Source organism: Alternaria dauci, chromosome 9 (genome assembly GCF_042100115.1).
Source record: "Alternaria dauci strain A2016 chromosome 9, whole genome shotgun sequence".
Lineage (NCBI taxonomy): Eukaryota > Fungi > Ascomycota > Dothideomycetes > Pleosporales > Pleosporaceae > Alternaria > Alternaria dauci.
The window spans coordinates 523,664-538,096 of record NC_091280.1 but is presented as its reverse complement, the minus strand read 5'-3'; the positions used below and the strand labels follow the sequence as shown (position 1 = coordinate 538,096).

At 50.9% G+C, this 14,433-nt stretch overlaps 5 protein-coding genes across 5 annotated transcripts; 2 read left to right on the top strand and 3 right to left on the bottom strand.

The window, feature by feature from the left end:
• Positions 1-245: 245 nt before the first annotated feature.
• ACET3X_008894 (uncharacterized protein) lies at positions 246-2,348 on the bottom strand. The gene is made up of 3 exons (XM_069455029.1): positions 2,164-2,348; positions 1,192-2,107; positions 246-1,137 (listed from the first exon to the last, which is right to left on the bottom strand). Exons 1-3 carry the CDS (start codon positions 2,308-2,310, stop codon positions 398-400), a joined length of 1,803 nt encoding a protein of 600 aa, XP_069302971.1. The 5' UTR covers positions 2,311-2,348; the 3' UTR covers positions 246-397.
• Positions 2,349-3,507: 1,159 nt separating this feature from the next.
• On the bottom strand, positions 3,508-5,475 carry ACET3X_008893 (uncharacterized protein). The gene is made up of 4 exons (XM_069455028.1): positions 5,203-5,475; positions 4,667-5,157; positions 4,226-4,601; positions 3,508-4,178 (listed from the first exon to the last, which is right to left on the bottom strand). The coding sequence occupies exons 1-4, from the start codon at positions 5,431-5,433 to the stop codon at positions 3,636-3,638; spliced, it is 1,641 nt and encodes a 546-aa protein (XP_069302970.1). The 5' UTR covers positions 5,434-5,475; the 3' UTR covers positions 3,508-3,635.
• Positions 5,476-5,882: 407 nt separating this feature from the next.
• Positions 5,883-7,897, top strand: ACET3X_008892 (uncharacterized protein). The gene is made up of 4 exons (XM_069455027.1): positions 5,883-6,310; positions 6,359-6,568; positions 6,619-7,181; positions 7,235-7,897. The coding sequence occupies exons 1-4, from the start codon at positions 6,264-6,266 to the stop codon at positions 7,633-7,635; spliced, it is 1,221 nt and encodes a 406-aa protein (XP_069302969.1). The 5' UTR covers positions 5,883-6,263; the 3' UTR covers positions 7,636-7,897.
• A 710-nt stretch (positions 7,898-8,607) lies between these two features.
• Positions 8,608-10,752, bottom strand: ACET3X_008891 (uncharacterized protein; the record flags this gene model as incomplete). Its single annotated transcript, XM_069455025.1, has 3 exons — positions 8,608-8,641; positions 8,805-9,988; positions 10,042-10,752. The coding sequence occupies 3 exons, from the start codon at positions 10,750-10,752 to the stop codon at positions 8,608-8,610; spliced, it is 1,929 nt and encodes a 642-aa protein (XP_069302968.1).
• A 1,291-nt stretch (positions 10,753-12,043) lies between these two features.
• ACET3X_008890 (uncharacterized protein) lies at positions 12,044-13,100 on the top strand (the record flags this gene model as incomplete). The annotated part of the gene is made up of 2 exons (XM_069455024.1): positions 12,044-12,111; positions 12,158-13,100. 2 exons carry the CDS (start codon positions 12,044-12,046, stop codon positions 13,098-13,100), a joined length of 1,011 nt encoding a protein of 336 aa, XP_069302967.1.
• Between the last annotated feature and the right edge of the window lie 1,333 nt (positions 13,101-14,433).

The window sequence follows — 14,433 nt, the reverse complement described above, 5'->3', positions numbered from 1 at the left end:
CTATGTCTACTTGCGTGTTTATATATGTCGCTATTCTTCAGGGCAGTTGGAGCTATTTTCGTTCCAAATATCCACCAATGTGTAGGATTGCCTTGAATCTCGAGGAGGCATAGTTTAGACATGATCATTGGGTTGTGCTTTGGGGACAAGCCTACTATCGGCGTAGAGACTTGGGGGAAATGAAAAGCAGGTATAGAGTGGTTGGTAGATGAGCAAGAGGTAGCAACGAGAATAAAGACTGGGGAGTATGATTGTCATTGACTGATGTGTTCCAATTGTACTAGCTGTCAACTCCAAAATTGCATCATTGGAGTTGCTGACCTTTGCCCACACGACGGCTTATAAGAAGCCTTGCTGCCATATTCGCTGACTCGTATACACATCCCTCTGTCATTCTTCAACGTAGCTCAAGCTGCTCTCTAAATCTAACCAGCGGCACAGAGTCCCTGTCAAGCGCCGCAATATCCTTTGCAATCCCATCCCAGAACGCGCAATTCTCCATCGAGTTCTGCTCGTCCTTGCCCGTTTTGAAAAAAAGATTACTATGACCCGCGTACAGTCCTATCTTCAGCGAATTCGTGACCTCGTTGCCGTCATCGACTGTGGGCTCCCACTCTAGTGCGCCACGGCGAGCTATGAAGTTGGGGTTGCCGGTAATCGCGTGTCCCGCATAGTAAGTTTGGAATCTTGGAGCAAACGCTGGCCAGTAAGAATCGAACATTTCGAAAAAGAAATCAGGAATAGCCTCTGATGCGTTCTTGAGTAGCTCGCTCACAGCAACGCCGCTGTGCCAGATGAGGGCGAACATGTCGAAGCCGTGTTGTGCTGGAGGCATGTCAAATTTCGCCGTGTAGACGGCCGAGTTGTTGTGAAATGCGTTGTAGATCTGACGCGTGTTGCAGACAAAGGTCGAGTCGCGCAGTACATTCCTCATGCGCTTTTTCTGCTTGAAGTCGAAGAGTTTGGCTGGATATTGCTTCTGGATCCGCTCCCGTATATCGGTAAGCGCGTCGCCGGGAAAGGCATATTCTAGGAACTGGGTGAAATCCTCTTTCGAGTCAACCCATTCTGCGAGGAACATGCTGACTTCGTCGTGGTCGTGGGACACGATAATCGAGCTACAGTTGTTGTGTTTTCCTTATCCAATGTTAACGTTCTGAAGGACAAACACCGTCTTTGAACAACACATACCTTTGCTCAACAGAGCAGCCGGAAGCTCTGGTACGAGATCACCGTCCACAGCCGGGCCAAATGGAAACATGCCCAACTCCAAAGCGGCGTTGACGACATCTTGGTTGGCTGTGATCAGGTCGTCCGTGCTGGCCTTGCGGAGACAGTCGAGCGCATTCGAGGAACAGTGGGCCTTGGACGCAAAGTTGTGGAATGTCTCTTCCAGAGCTCCAGTACGATCATACCCCCACTGGAACGCGGGGCTCCACATAGCAGCCCGATGGAACAGCGGTTTCTCATCTGTCTTACTTCCTCCATACGCTGTCAGGTGGTGGAGAATCGATCCTGCGCCTGCAGAAAGTCCCCATGCGTTCACAGTTTTGTTATCCCCACCTACCTGCCCAATGTATCGCTGCACCCAGTCTAGGAGCAGGCGCTGATCGTGCAAACCAGCGTTGGGCTGTGCTTCTTCTTCCATGGTAGAACCAGCCAAGAAGCCAAACGCTCCCATCCTGTAGTTTCCAGTCACCCAGATGACGCCCTGCTCAGTCGCGTCACGGATGCCTTGGCCGTCGTAAGCGTGAAAGGTGCCATCCTCCACCTTGAATTGGAGATCCTTTGAGCCGAAGATGTATGCTCCTCCATAGATCCATACTATAACAGGAAGTGGATCCTCCTTGATGCCCGAATCTGGTTCCAGAGCCCATGTGGGAACATAGACATCGAGAAAGAGGCAGTCCTCTGCTTGAGTGATGCTGCTGCCGGTAGGTTCCATGGTCACATTGGCTTTGGGTATCTTTGCCTGAATACAGCTCGGCCCATAGGTGCTGTCCTGAACTTGGTCGGCGTCCTTGATCGCTTCAGGGTACTTTGGTGCTGCGAAGCGTAAATCGCCGACAGGAGCTTGGCCAAAGCGAACGTTCTTGAAAACGGTTGTCTGTATCGCCAGTCAGAAAATTGTTAGATGGATCGATTCGCTTGCTCTCTTCTTACCTCGCCGTCTTCGCCATGCGGACGTCCTTCCCATGTTCCCCATGGAAGGGTGAGTTTGGGAGCAGAGTCCTCTGTTAGTCGTGGTGCTCGTGCATCAATTGGCAGGGCCAATGATGCAGCTAAGAGTAAGACCGCAGAGCTGAGCATCTTTTCAACTTCGAATTCAAGAAACTCTTGGTTGAACTGTAGGTATGGTGCTCATGGCCGGCCGAGTGGCCGCTCTTTATACATGGTCCGGTTGTAGCTGTGACGATGGCCTACTTGGTTCGCCCTTGTTTTTGCATGCATCCTTTCATTTTTCTGCGATACAATTTGTGATTGCGTGTGGGTACATTAGCTGCGAAAATGGTGGCTTCGGCAACCCATGGAGTGCGGAGAAAGCTAGACTGACCACGGTACAGCGGTGACCCAGACGACAGACACAGCGAATCAACACCAAAGCTATACCATCAACCGTTCCCCTGAGCACAACCGATGATCACTGCCATACAAGACCTCTACTATGAGACTTAAAGGCGGCTATACACACTCATGGAAAGCTAGACCGTAATCCGTGTGGAGGTGCTCGGGATTGCCCGCACGTGTACAACCCAGTGGAGCGGTCCGCTGCCAATGCGTTCGCGTCGTGAGGAGCTCGCATAGACTAATGTCGAAAAAGCATTTTGCACAAAGAAAATGAGAATGCCCATTGCTTGTTTTCGGGTGTTTGCGTGATTACCTTCTCTTTCGCGAAACTCTTCGGGCTTAGCTTCCCCCGCAACCACATCTTGACCACGCAGCTGAAACACGATCATCGCCTATCTTGTCCGCCAAAGTGAACATCTCATAGCGGTTGCGTGTGTGCCACGGATAGGCTCACCCGTGGAACCTCACAAGTGCGGGGTTCTGATCAAAACGAATGATGAGGGGAACCAGGAACTGTGTGCTTTTTTCGTCAACCAGGCTTTGAACACAGAAAGAAGCATGCAGATGGATTGATCCGGCATCCACAAATCTCTACTCCCTAGAACATATCATCGTATCAAGTCGCGTAGACAGCATGGTGGATAACAGTTCCGGTGGCCGATATGCAAAACGCGCGACTAAAGCAGGCGTAAATTCTTTGTTCGAGAGCGCAAGTGTTGATCCAAAAAATGACGGTGTAGCGGTGCTTATTCTGCACCCGAGGAATGTCAAGACGTCATTGGATGCTAGACATGAGGACGAACATGTGCCCGGTACGGTGGAGCCGGAGGTGGCGGCAGAGGAGTTATAGCATGTGCTCAGCGAGAATGGAATGGAGAGTACAGGGACTTCTTCCACCGGAACGGCCTCGGCAGATGGCATTCTTCACGGTATATCAGAGTCTTATATGTGTATATGTATATGTACTTGTATGTCTATGTACATGTGTACGATAGGAATGTTGATCTATCGAGAATACCAAAAGTCTATCGACTAAAACCGATGACCACTTGTCTCAAAAAGCCAACCTAATGGGCGAAACGGAAGTCTAGTCGCTTGTTTCCTTCCTCCTTCGTAGTCTCCAAATATGTTTCCTTTTCTTCTTTTGTCATGCTTGCCCAGATCCCATCCCTCTTTTTGTTCACGCCAACGTAGTAAAGCTTCGCTCCAATGAAAAGCAGAAAATTGTAGGCGCAAATCGCAATCAGCACCTTATTTCCCCTCCGATACAGCGGCTTATCATCGTCTCTGTAAATGTTCTGGCTGATGATGCCACTCGCCTGCACTGTCATGTTGTATATCGCACTGGCCACGGTACGGGTCCGGACTGCGCCAGCGTTACGCGAGGTGATTGCAACGAGGATAGCATGAACATATGGGTGACCGACGAGAAGAATTGAAAGCACCCAGCGTGACCATGGGGATACGTTTGCGGGGAGCACTTCGAGAGCGATGATGAGTGGGAGGGCCCAGATCTGGGATATGAGACCGACGAGGAAGCGTTGATTGAAGCGCTCGGATATGTAGGTCCATAATAAGAGCTGCAAGATGAAGAGCACGGATGCCGGAATCTATAAATGTCAGTCTCATCAGACATCTTTCCACTTTTGATACTTACGGTGAGTAGATTGGTCTCGAATGTAGTGAATCCGAGTGATCGAAGTTGAAGCGTGAGATACGAGGTGGACGGCGAAGTCGGTATAGTCCAAGATAAGCCGATCAAGTAGATTGGCCACATGTGATAGTCCTTGATGCATTCCCATAGCATGCGAAGGCTCAGACCCTGTCTGTTGTGCATGTCGCCCTTACTAGGGTCATCCCTCAGAACGCGGTTCACCATGATTTTCTCCTCCTTCTCATCGAACCATCCGTCTTTTCCACGGAAAGGGTTCCAACTCTTGCTTGCAGTCTGCGTTGGGCTTGGCGGTAGATAGAACCACGATGCGACGCCGATCAAACCTGTCAGCATGCCTTCCAAAGCAAACAGCCAGCGCCTGAAAGATACGTATACGAAGTCAGTTTGTATCTCACACGCAGTTCATACAGGGAGATTTCTTACCATCCTTCCATGCCATTGTGCCCACGCAGACGCAGAATGCCGAAAGCGAGAAAAGAAGAGATGATCGACGTGGACTGGTAGCTCACCCAAAACCAACTCAAACGCCCAGGTAGTTCCCACCCAGTGTAAAAGTAGCTGAGGTAAAGAATGGTGTCAGGAATAAACCCACCCTCGATCAACCCCAGCAGCGCACGACAGGCGAAGAACGAGCTACGACCGCTGAGGAAGGCCTGGAAGCTAGCCACGAGACTCCAGCTTACCATCTGGATAGGAATCCAGTTGTCAGGTCCGAGTTTCTTGCTGATAAGCTGGGACGGAAGCTCCGCACACAAGAAGCAAAGGTAGAAGATGGTCTGGCCATAGTTGTAGTCGTTGGTGTTTATGTTGAGGTCGTCGAGCATGTTGTCGCTGAGTGCTTGGGAGATGTTGCCTCGATCGAGTTGTAGGGCGAAGAACATCAAGCAAGCCCAGGTACAGATGCGCTTGTCAATCTGTAATAGTCAGCAAGAGTATTGTAGTCTTTCTGTGCTACATACCTTTCGCACCAGCCGCTTCTCCTCCGTCTTCTCCCAAACAAAGTCTGGATCATACCGATGGATGCCTTCATAAGAATCCACAGGTCTGTAGTGATCCTTCCCAAGGCCTACCGAGAGAAAGGTCGCGCCATTCTTTCCTTTCGTATCAGATCCTTCGACTGAAGTGTCGCTCCCGGTAGTATCATAGGTCGCTTTACCGTCGGCAGGGTAGTCGTCGGCGCTAGTACCCATATTCGGAGACGAAGGTTTTGACAAAGTTGCTCAAGTGTCAAGCTCCTGGATATCTTGGGATTCTCTTGGAGGACCTCCTTCCATTATATCAGTGACCGCTTCGTCGCCTGTCAACGCGTGCGATAGCCATCCCGTGTACAAAGCTTCTTGGCTTACGCCTTCTCGGCGGAAGAGTTTTGCAATTTTTCTAGCGCTTCTACGCATGATAACCGTATATCCACTAACTATCGATACGCCTTCGCCGTCACTGCGCTCCCCAATCGCATTCGGGTTCCCTTGATGCCCGCGGATGTATCACCGACAAGGGCCCTCCCGTGCCCAACAAGCACGTAAACTGTGGATGTTATGTTGCAGTGGGGCAAGACTTTTATCTCCAGTATGCGTGAGGTTGATTCGTTGTCGTCTCCTTCGATGGGGGATTGCGTGATTGGCTGGGGTGTTGGCGACATGGATAAGGAACACTATATCCACCACTACCCCAGCGGGCCGTGCGGAGATTATTCTGACGCCAGAACAGCCTTATTTTCGACATCGCGTGGGATTGTTCGGCTGTACTATACCTTTGGCATCTGGACGGTCTTTCCTGTTCGCGGATAGTGTGGGGCGAGAAGTAGGTATGAAGCAATACAATGCATGCTTGATGCAATTTGATCGCTTCCTCATTGATCAGGCATATCGCGGCAGTCATCTTCTTAGATCGCCAAGGCGTTTTGCTTGACTGCGACGACCGATAACAGTGGCAACTCGTCGCTAAGTTTGTGAAAGCGGGGTTGCGCATATCCGACACCTGCGCCTGACGTCGACGAACTGCTACTCGCGGTAATAGTGCGATGTCAGGTAGATGTCGGGCATATAAGGCTGCGCAACGGCTGATACAGTAGTCCTTCAAACTTGGCGCTCCTACAAGCACTAACCAAGCAGACAGCTCCGATAGCAACATGGCTCCAGCCCTCATCGAAGAAGTCACCGAACAGACTACTGTCGGCTACAAGTCCGGAGTCGGTCAGTACAAAGAACCCGGTTTTAATGGCCCGAAAGTATTCCAAAAGGAGCTCGAGCTGCGCGGTACAGACAAGCACGCACCTGCTAAATACCCACACTACCTCCCGACTTGGGACAATGAGAAGGGTCAGAAGTGAGTATCGCCACGCTCTTAGTGAGAGGAGAATCTGATTAGAGACTCAGATATCCACCATGGGAGCCGTTCGAGCACGTTGAGCACGGAAAAGATGCCGATCCTTCTTTCCCCAACCTCTTGAAGGATGCGACTGTCGCCGACATTACCGCAAATATCGGCGCTGAAGTCCATGGCGTCCAGCTGAGCAAGCTGACCGATGCTGGAAAGGACGAACTCGCACTCTTTGTTGCCCAGAAGAAAGTTGTAGCGTTCCGCGATCAGGACTTTGCAGACACTCCGATCAAAGACGCGCTCGATTTTGGTGGTTACTTCGGTCGGCATCACATCCACCCTACATCTGGGGCTCCAGAGGGTTATCCCGAGGTTCATCTTGTCCATCGAGGTACAGATGACACCACTGTGCGAGATTTCTTCGAAGAGCGAACAAACTCGATTACTTGGCACTCCGACGTGACGTATGAGAAACAGCCACCTGGAACGACGTTTTTGTATCTTCTTGATGGACCAGCTGCTGGAGGCGACACTTTGTTCGCGAACCAGGCGGTAGCGTACAGCAGACTCTCGCCCGAGTTCAGAAAGCGATTGCACGGCTTGAGAGTCGTTCACTCAGGTCAGCTCGGATCCAAGATAACACGCCACGATAAGGTACTAACGCCATCTCAGCTGTCGAGCAAGCCGACAACAGCAGGAACAGAGGTGGAATCGTCCGTCGTGACCCAGTGACTTCAATTCACCCGCTTGTACGAACACATCCTGTCACGGGCGAGAAAGCGCTCTTCGTAAATCCTCAATTTAGCCGACGCATCGTGGGTTTCAAGAAGGAGGAGTCAGACTTCCTACTCAACTTCCTGTACGACCACATCGCAAAGGGCCAGGACTTCCAGGCACGCGTCAAATGGGCGCCGGGTACTGTCGTGGTGTGGGATAATCGCGTTACGGCACACAGTGCGCTGCTCGACTGGGATGATGGCGCGCGCAGGCATTTGGCGAGGATTACGCCGCAGGCCGAGCCCCCTTACGAGACGGAACTGGAAGAGCGCAAGGCTCCTGGATTTGAGTATTAGCATCTTTTTACTTTAGTATTAGTAGAGCTAGGAATGCAAAAACTTTCAGAGTTCTTGCTGGCTTTCAAATCTTCGTTTATGTCCCATGGTGATCATGCGCCAGTTGCTGTGTGCTGGAGGTACACGCGTCGTTCCCACACGTTCCCGGAATACTATAGCCATGTCGTCTCTAGTCAAGACATGATATACTGGATAGCAAGCAGTCTGCCGAAAACATCGGGCCTTTACTCACAATGTCGTTGCGATGCGGGTAAATGGCGAGGTTGGGGGGAGGAAAGGAGGCGCGCAGCTTCATCGCGTCATAGTTTCCGCGGGGGAAAGCCTGCGAGCACGGACACCTCAAACGCAATCTTCAGCTTCAATAGAAAAAAAAAGACCACAATCAACCATATTGTTTAACTTGACAAAGTCCGAAGTGATTTCATTGTACAAGATATTTGTGTTTGAGAACGATATCAGTTCGGCAGAAAACCGATGAGTCACTACGTGCCCGTAGCTCTCGCGCGCCCACAGCGCACCATTCTCCATACCGTTGTCAACGCCCACAGGGCAAGCTAAGCGTCTGCTTTAGCTACCTCAAAATAGAGACTCTTCATCATCATTCCTTCATTGGAAAGGAATCCGACGTCCGCTCTAACCACCGCTTCGCCTCGTGATAGATCTTCTTCCCCCTTAGCCTTGCTCTCATGGTCAAGCGCCTCAGCCATAAGGCTGCTGTCCCCATTGAAGCTTTCTCTAAGCGTAATTTCACAGCTCACACAGAGCCTTAGACCGCATCCGTCGAGCTGCACTTCGGTATTGAAGAGTGATGTTTGCCTCGCGCAACAGGCGAACGCTGCGGGAGAAAAACACATTGAGCACCAGCGCTCAAGTTGCTGCTGGACATCTGTGTAGGTTTCAGCAGCCTCTAATAAAGCGGCAGTTGTTTCAGCGAAACTTGAGACTGTGTTGTCGGCGAAAATGCGCTGCATATCATGTCCTTCGCAAGACACGATCTGCATCCTGCCTAGTACAACCATTAGTAACACTGATACCAAGAAATTCCCAGTATCGACGATGCTCTTGCAACATATAACTTACTAATAACGCAATCTTGACACATAGTCGTCACCTCGTTCTTATCTTGTGCATAACCACCGCCGACTTCCGTATATCCATGTCCGCCGTACCAACGAATCACATGAACCTCCTTCTCAAAATGGCCAAAGAATCCGAACACGGGGATCTCACAAAAGTTGCAGTCAGAAGTGTTTGTGATGCCACCGAACTGAATAGGATGCGCGAAGCAGGTCATGATCTTGGTCAGCGTGCCCTTGTGACCCGCCTCATCTTCCATCTCAATCTCGGGGGTTGGTGAGCGTGACTCCATGCGCACGTCCTCGTTGTACAAGTCGTCTAAATCTTCCTTGGTGAAGTAGTCATGGTCTGGAATTGCGACTTCAGGTGCGTCCCCTTCTGTGGGCCCCTTGGCTTTGGCTTTCTTCTCTTTCACTACTTTTGGGATCTCGTAGAAGGTGCAGCCGATGTTGTGCTTCTTGCATTGTTTGCATGGTGGTTTGTCGGTCTTCTTCTTTAGGCTGCAGCGATTCTTCTCTCGGCGACAGTTGGTGCACTTTATGTATGGTCGGTCTTCAGTATAGATTACTTCGTCGATGACGATCCTCTTGGCACGGTAGCCAACTGGCGGAAGTGCTTCGCAAATGTGCTCATTCTCGGCGCAATGGTCGCAAATTGCCTGACCAGGCTCGTCTTCGAAAGAACAGTAGTCGATACCGTCATCAACGCATTGCTTGCAGCGCCCTTTCTCGGTAGGTGCGATGATGGGTTGACAGTCCTGGTCTACATCGCAGCAGTACTGACATGGATATGTACCACCTGCCACCATAGAGCACTTGATCCCATGTACGCGACAGGATGTGCAGCCTCGCGCTGCTGGGTGGCCTGTTAGATCCTCAACCTCGGAGCGGGGATCTTGAATTGGAGTCTGCGTGCGACGATTGGGTGTGTTGCGACGGAAGAATGCGCGATGCTCTTGTAGTTCGCGCTCAGCATCGGAATCAATATCTGACCAGTATTCTGGCCAATTGTCCTGGTCGTTGGTGATGTTCTTCACGTTGCCGAAATTCCTAATGCGAAGCTTGACGATGCACTTCAAAATCGGCTCTTTAGAGGCACGCTGTTGGTCTTTTTTGAGTCGCCGTGCAGCCTGGGCAACTTTCGCTGTTTTTGCCATCTTGAGCCTCCGCGCTTTGTTCTGGGTTTCGTATACGGGATCAAAATTGCCGGACTCGTCCTGGTCGATATATGTATACGCAGCTCTTCGTTCGATGCCTTGACGCAATCCATAGGCTGGCTGTTAGAGTTAATATGTAGCTGCTATGACGGTCGCACATTGATTGCACATACCTGAGTATCGGGAGGAATTACGATATCGCCGTCAGATAGCGCCGGAGATGCTCTGGGAGACATGCTGTCTCTATCAGATTCCTCGAGTCCAAAGCCAAGATTGAGTGGCTGCTCAGATGGGTGGGCTTCAGTCTCTTGCACTTCGAGATTCAAACTGGGCAGGCGGCTGCTGATGCTTTCTTTCGGAACCTCAGAGCCAGGTATGTTGTCAGCCTGGTCTGCTAGGTCTTCCCCAAACAATTCTTCGAAAAGGTCGTCATGTTGGTCTTCTTCAACTTCATCTGTCGGTCCCCCAAAAAGGGACTGACGTGGCCTCTTGCTTCTAGAGCTTGTTTCATCATCGCTATCATCATTCCTCGGTGATTTCTTGTTGGTAGGCGGAGACTTCCGAGCCTGGTGAATGGGAACGTCGTCATCATCAGAGAATCCTTGTTCAAGTGTCTGGTAATCCATAACTTGATAACTTGGCTTTTGGTCGTGTATGCTGTTGTCGTCGTTACTTCGGTCAGGCATGTCGATGTCGATGTCGATGTCGATGTCTTGCTCGACATGTTCGTGTATAGCTGTCGACAAGTCATCATCTTCTTGGTGGCCGTGGGCGGAGGGAAGATCCCCTTTGACGCTCTCATCGGCACCGATTCCATGAGGAAGGTTGAAGTCAAACTCGACGTCAGGTCTGGGTGGCATGCTATGGTTTACGGTTGTGCTCATGTCTGAAGCGGGCCAGTAAGACCGGTACAGATCGGTCGACGTCGCAATGAGAAATATTGGTGGAGAAAGGTGGCCTGCAGCCAGTGGACAGGACGTGTCCTGGTGAGGGGTTCCAAGCGTCGACTTGGCGTTTCTTGATGCTGAGGCGGCGAGCTTGAAAGGCTAGGGTAAGAGGAGCTCAACAGGTAAGTCCCGCACCAACTAAGAGAGCGCCAAGAAAAATGATCCAAACCGTTACATAGGTCGCTGTCAATGTCTCCAAAGCTAGCGAGCTTATTGGCAAACTAGCGGTACATGAAGATAGAATTGTAAAGGTATAGCGCGAGTAGAAAACTAAGTGAACAGATTTCGCTGTCTTGAAGAACCTGGTAAGGGCGAGAACCGGAAAGAGGGGGGCGGAAGGGTTGGGGTGTGTTTGAAGAATGATGAAGGCTGCAAACGGAGTGTGCGTCTTTACTTTGGAAGTCGAACAAGACTGGTCGAGCCGGGAGAAGAGCGAGAAAAGAGAAGTGCAGAGGTGAGTGGTACTAGTCGAAGTCACGTTCACCCCGTATAAGCTCCATGGAGGAAATGCGTCTAGAAAGGGAATGGGATGATGTGAAGGCCTGTAGCGTTTGCCTTTTGACGTGTTGAGAGTACGATGGAAAGCGGTGCCGTGTCGACTAGGATCGGCCTCCTCCGGGCTAAGCAGAATGAGAGCTAGCCATAAGAAAGCAAAGTCAGATATGAATCATCGTAATCGGTACGTATGTATGCGATGGCGGACAGATCTTGTTGGTCATCGAGTTACCCTGGTGCATCAGCGTTGCAGTCTCGTTCACTCGAGAACATTAATGACTGGTGGCGCATAAACCGTGAATACCAGCTTCAGCTGTAGCATGTTCAAGTCCTTATGCTTACTTCAAGGACTCTGTACATAATCATTGTAATCAAAGCATGCGCCGTCAATGGTTCTCAGGCTGGTGTCTCTAACGACTGCGTGCGGAAAAAGGAATTTGGTCGACGTAGATTGTACAGCCAATCTCATGATGTGCAACACCTGGGATATAGCCTTGGGCTGATGTTGGAAACATGTCGAGAGTGCAAAAAGGTGTTGTAGGCTGCCGGGATGTGGATGGGCGAGAGAGAAGAGGAAGAGGAATCTCAGAACCGCTTAGTCATCACCACGCTAACACGGACCCCTCCAGCGAAAATGATTCGCGGACATTCCCAGAGCTCTCCTCTTCCTTGCACAGCTCGCTCATCCATCCATGAAGCTCGATGACGCTTCATACCGCCCTTTGTGGGCACAATGGCGCGATCGATGAGACTGTTTCTAATCCGCCATGGAGAAACAGTCGACAATGTCGCGCAGCTCTAGTAAGCACATCACCAGCTCGACCCTTCTCTTTGCTAACAGTTTCAGTGCCGGTAGTAGAGATTCAGCGCTCACCAATCATGGTTACCAACAGGCCACACGCCTGGGTCTGCACTTCAAGTGTCTGGATTTGACCTTCACCCACCTCTTCTCGTCGCATCTCCAGCGGGCTGTGAAAACTGCCGGCAAAATCCGAGAGGCTCAGTTGACGCCGGCAAGCGATGGCACCAATGCGAAAGCAGTACCGGATGTCATGCAGCTTCCGGTGCTGATGGAGAAGGATTTCGGTTCGATGGAGGGGAAGAAATTCCACGATTGGCCGGAGAACAAGGACACAGCAAGCTTCGTGGATGCCGAGTCGAAAGACAGCATGGCGCGTCGAGCTGACTCATTCCTTGATGAGCATCTATTGCCGCTCCTCGATGCACCGTCCAGAGATGCCGACCTTGTCGTTGCGATAGTCTCGCACGGCATCTTCCTCTCTATCCTTTGGAAGCGCCTACTGTTGCGCCTTCCGCACAAAAGCGTTGCGCTCTTGCCGGACCTCCAATCAACAGCGCGACCGTCGCTCGAGCACCTGGGTGGTTGGTCGAATACCGGCTATCTTGAGTTGCGCATGACGAGAGTAAAACGTGGTGATTCCAGTGTCACTCCGCACGTACCTGTGGTACCTGCACTAGAACGTTGTTCGTCGCTTGCAGAAATGCCGGCTACCTATGAGGGTCAGGAAAAGGTCGAAGCATCACATCCCGCGACCGAACATGGTTCTGCCCGCCATCAGGTTTCACAAATGTCTACCAGGGTAGCTGTCGTAGCCTCACCGCCCATCAGGCCGCGCATTGCAAGAGGATGGTCCTCTACCATCCTTGCGATCAATGGTAAAGACCATCTCCGCGGCATCAAACGCACTCGCGGTGGTATTGGAAGTTCTCGCCATGATGCATCGCAAAGCAGCATCAAGGTTTTCTTCAAGCGTTGCAAAACTGTTTGAAATTATCCATGGTAAGTCCACACGGCTTCCTCCCTCTCATGTGCAATGATGAAAAAACCTTTTAATCACAGACCTGATCGGAATTCAATGTCGACCAAAAATTGTACCAACTGCTGTCTGATTCGCATCCAACTCATTCTGTCCTTCTGCTGCTTCTGTTTGAGAACTCTGCTAACAAATGAGGCTATAGATTATGTGCGGTGCGTCCATGCCAAACCACGCATCTCATGCTTTACTTGGAAATAAATATAAATCCTTCTTCTGCACATGACTCTTCATCTTGACCTCATCTCACTGCATGGATCCTTCTATCGTGACCCCATCACAGAGCATTCTCAAGGTCACACTGAATTTGACGTCTAGGCCGTGCTGGCTCTTGAAGCCAAGGCAAAGCGGTCCACGATCCGTCGCTTTCCGTCCTCTGCGCTGCCGGCGGGATAACCACGACTCGGCTCTCGATATGCTGCGGGTCAGTGCCACAGTGATTTGCAGGTTCTGCTACCCATGGGTATGTACAACGCGTCGCGCGGGTATCACGAAGCCTTGTCGCGCTGGCTACCAAGTTTTGACGTGGTCAAGGTCCGTGCAACACCCGCCCTCCTTGCCCAACTTCATCGTCGCATCACTCACCGCATTATCGCAGCATCTCGACCGCTGTCCTAAGCTTGTCGAATTGATATACCGGTAAGTTTCATATGGCTGCCGTTGGCACGGTGCATAGGTTGTGTATGTGCACTGCGCTACACCGAACGTTGTTGTGCGACAAGCATGCTTTTTCGTAGGATTGCCCGCTGGTGGCTGGCGACCTGCCACCCCGGTTTTCGGGAAGGGTCGATATCAGCCCCCAGTATTAATACATATGAATTTAGGGCTGCTCGGAATAGTTCTGTCGTCAACGCTTTGTGTTTTGTTCAATCTGCAGTCTTTTTGTTCCTGTCGCTGTCGGATCTTCTTGGGATCTTTGTGTCGGGCCAATAGCAGCACGTCGTTCTTTGCGCGATCACAGTCCACATTCGTTCACTATGAGAAGCTCAATAGTAATTCAGCTGAGTACACTGTCGGTGGGTGTGCTCGGTGGTGTAGTGCCAAAACCACATTATGTCAATAGTAGTGAGTAGATGGTATGATGGCTTGGAAGATTGCAATTTACTGACCTTGATAGCTACCACAATCGGAACACCACGACCACATATACATGCTCCTGGACTACCAACACCGCCAACTGCCCTATCAATATCGACATCAGAGTCTAGTACAGCCATTGTCGCCCCTTACCCAACATCATCGTCAAATACATCTGTTGTCTATGCAGTCTCCAGCTCCTTGCCAGAAG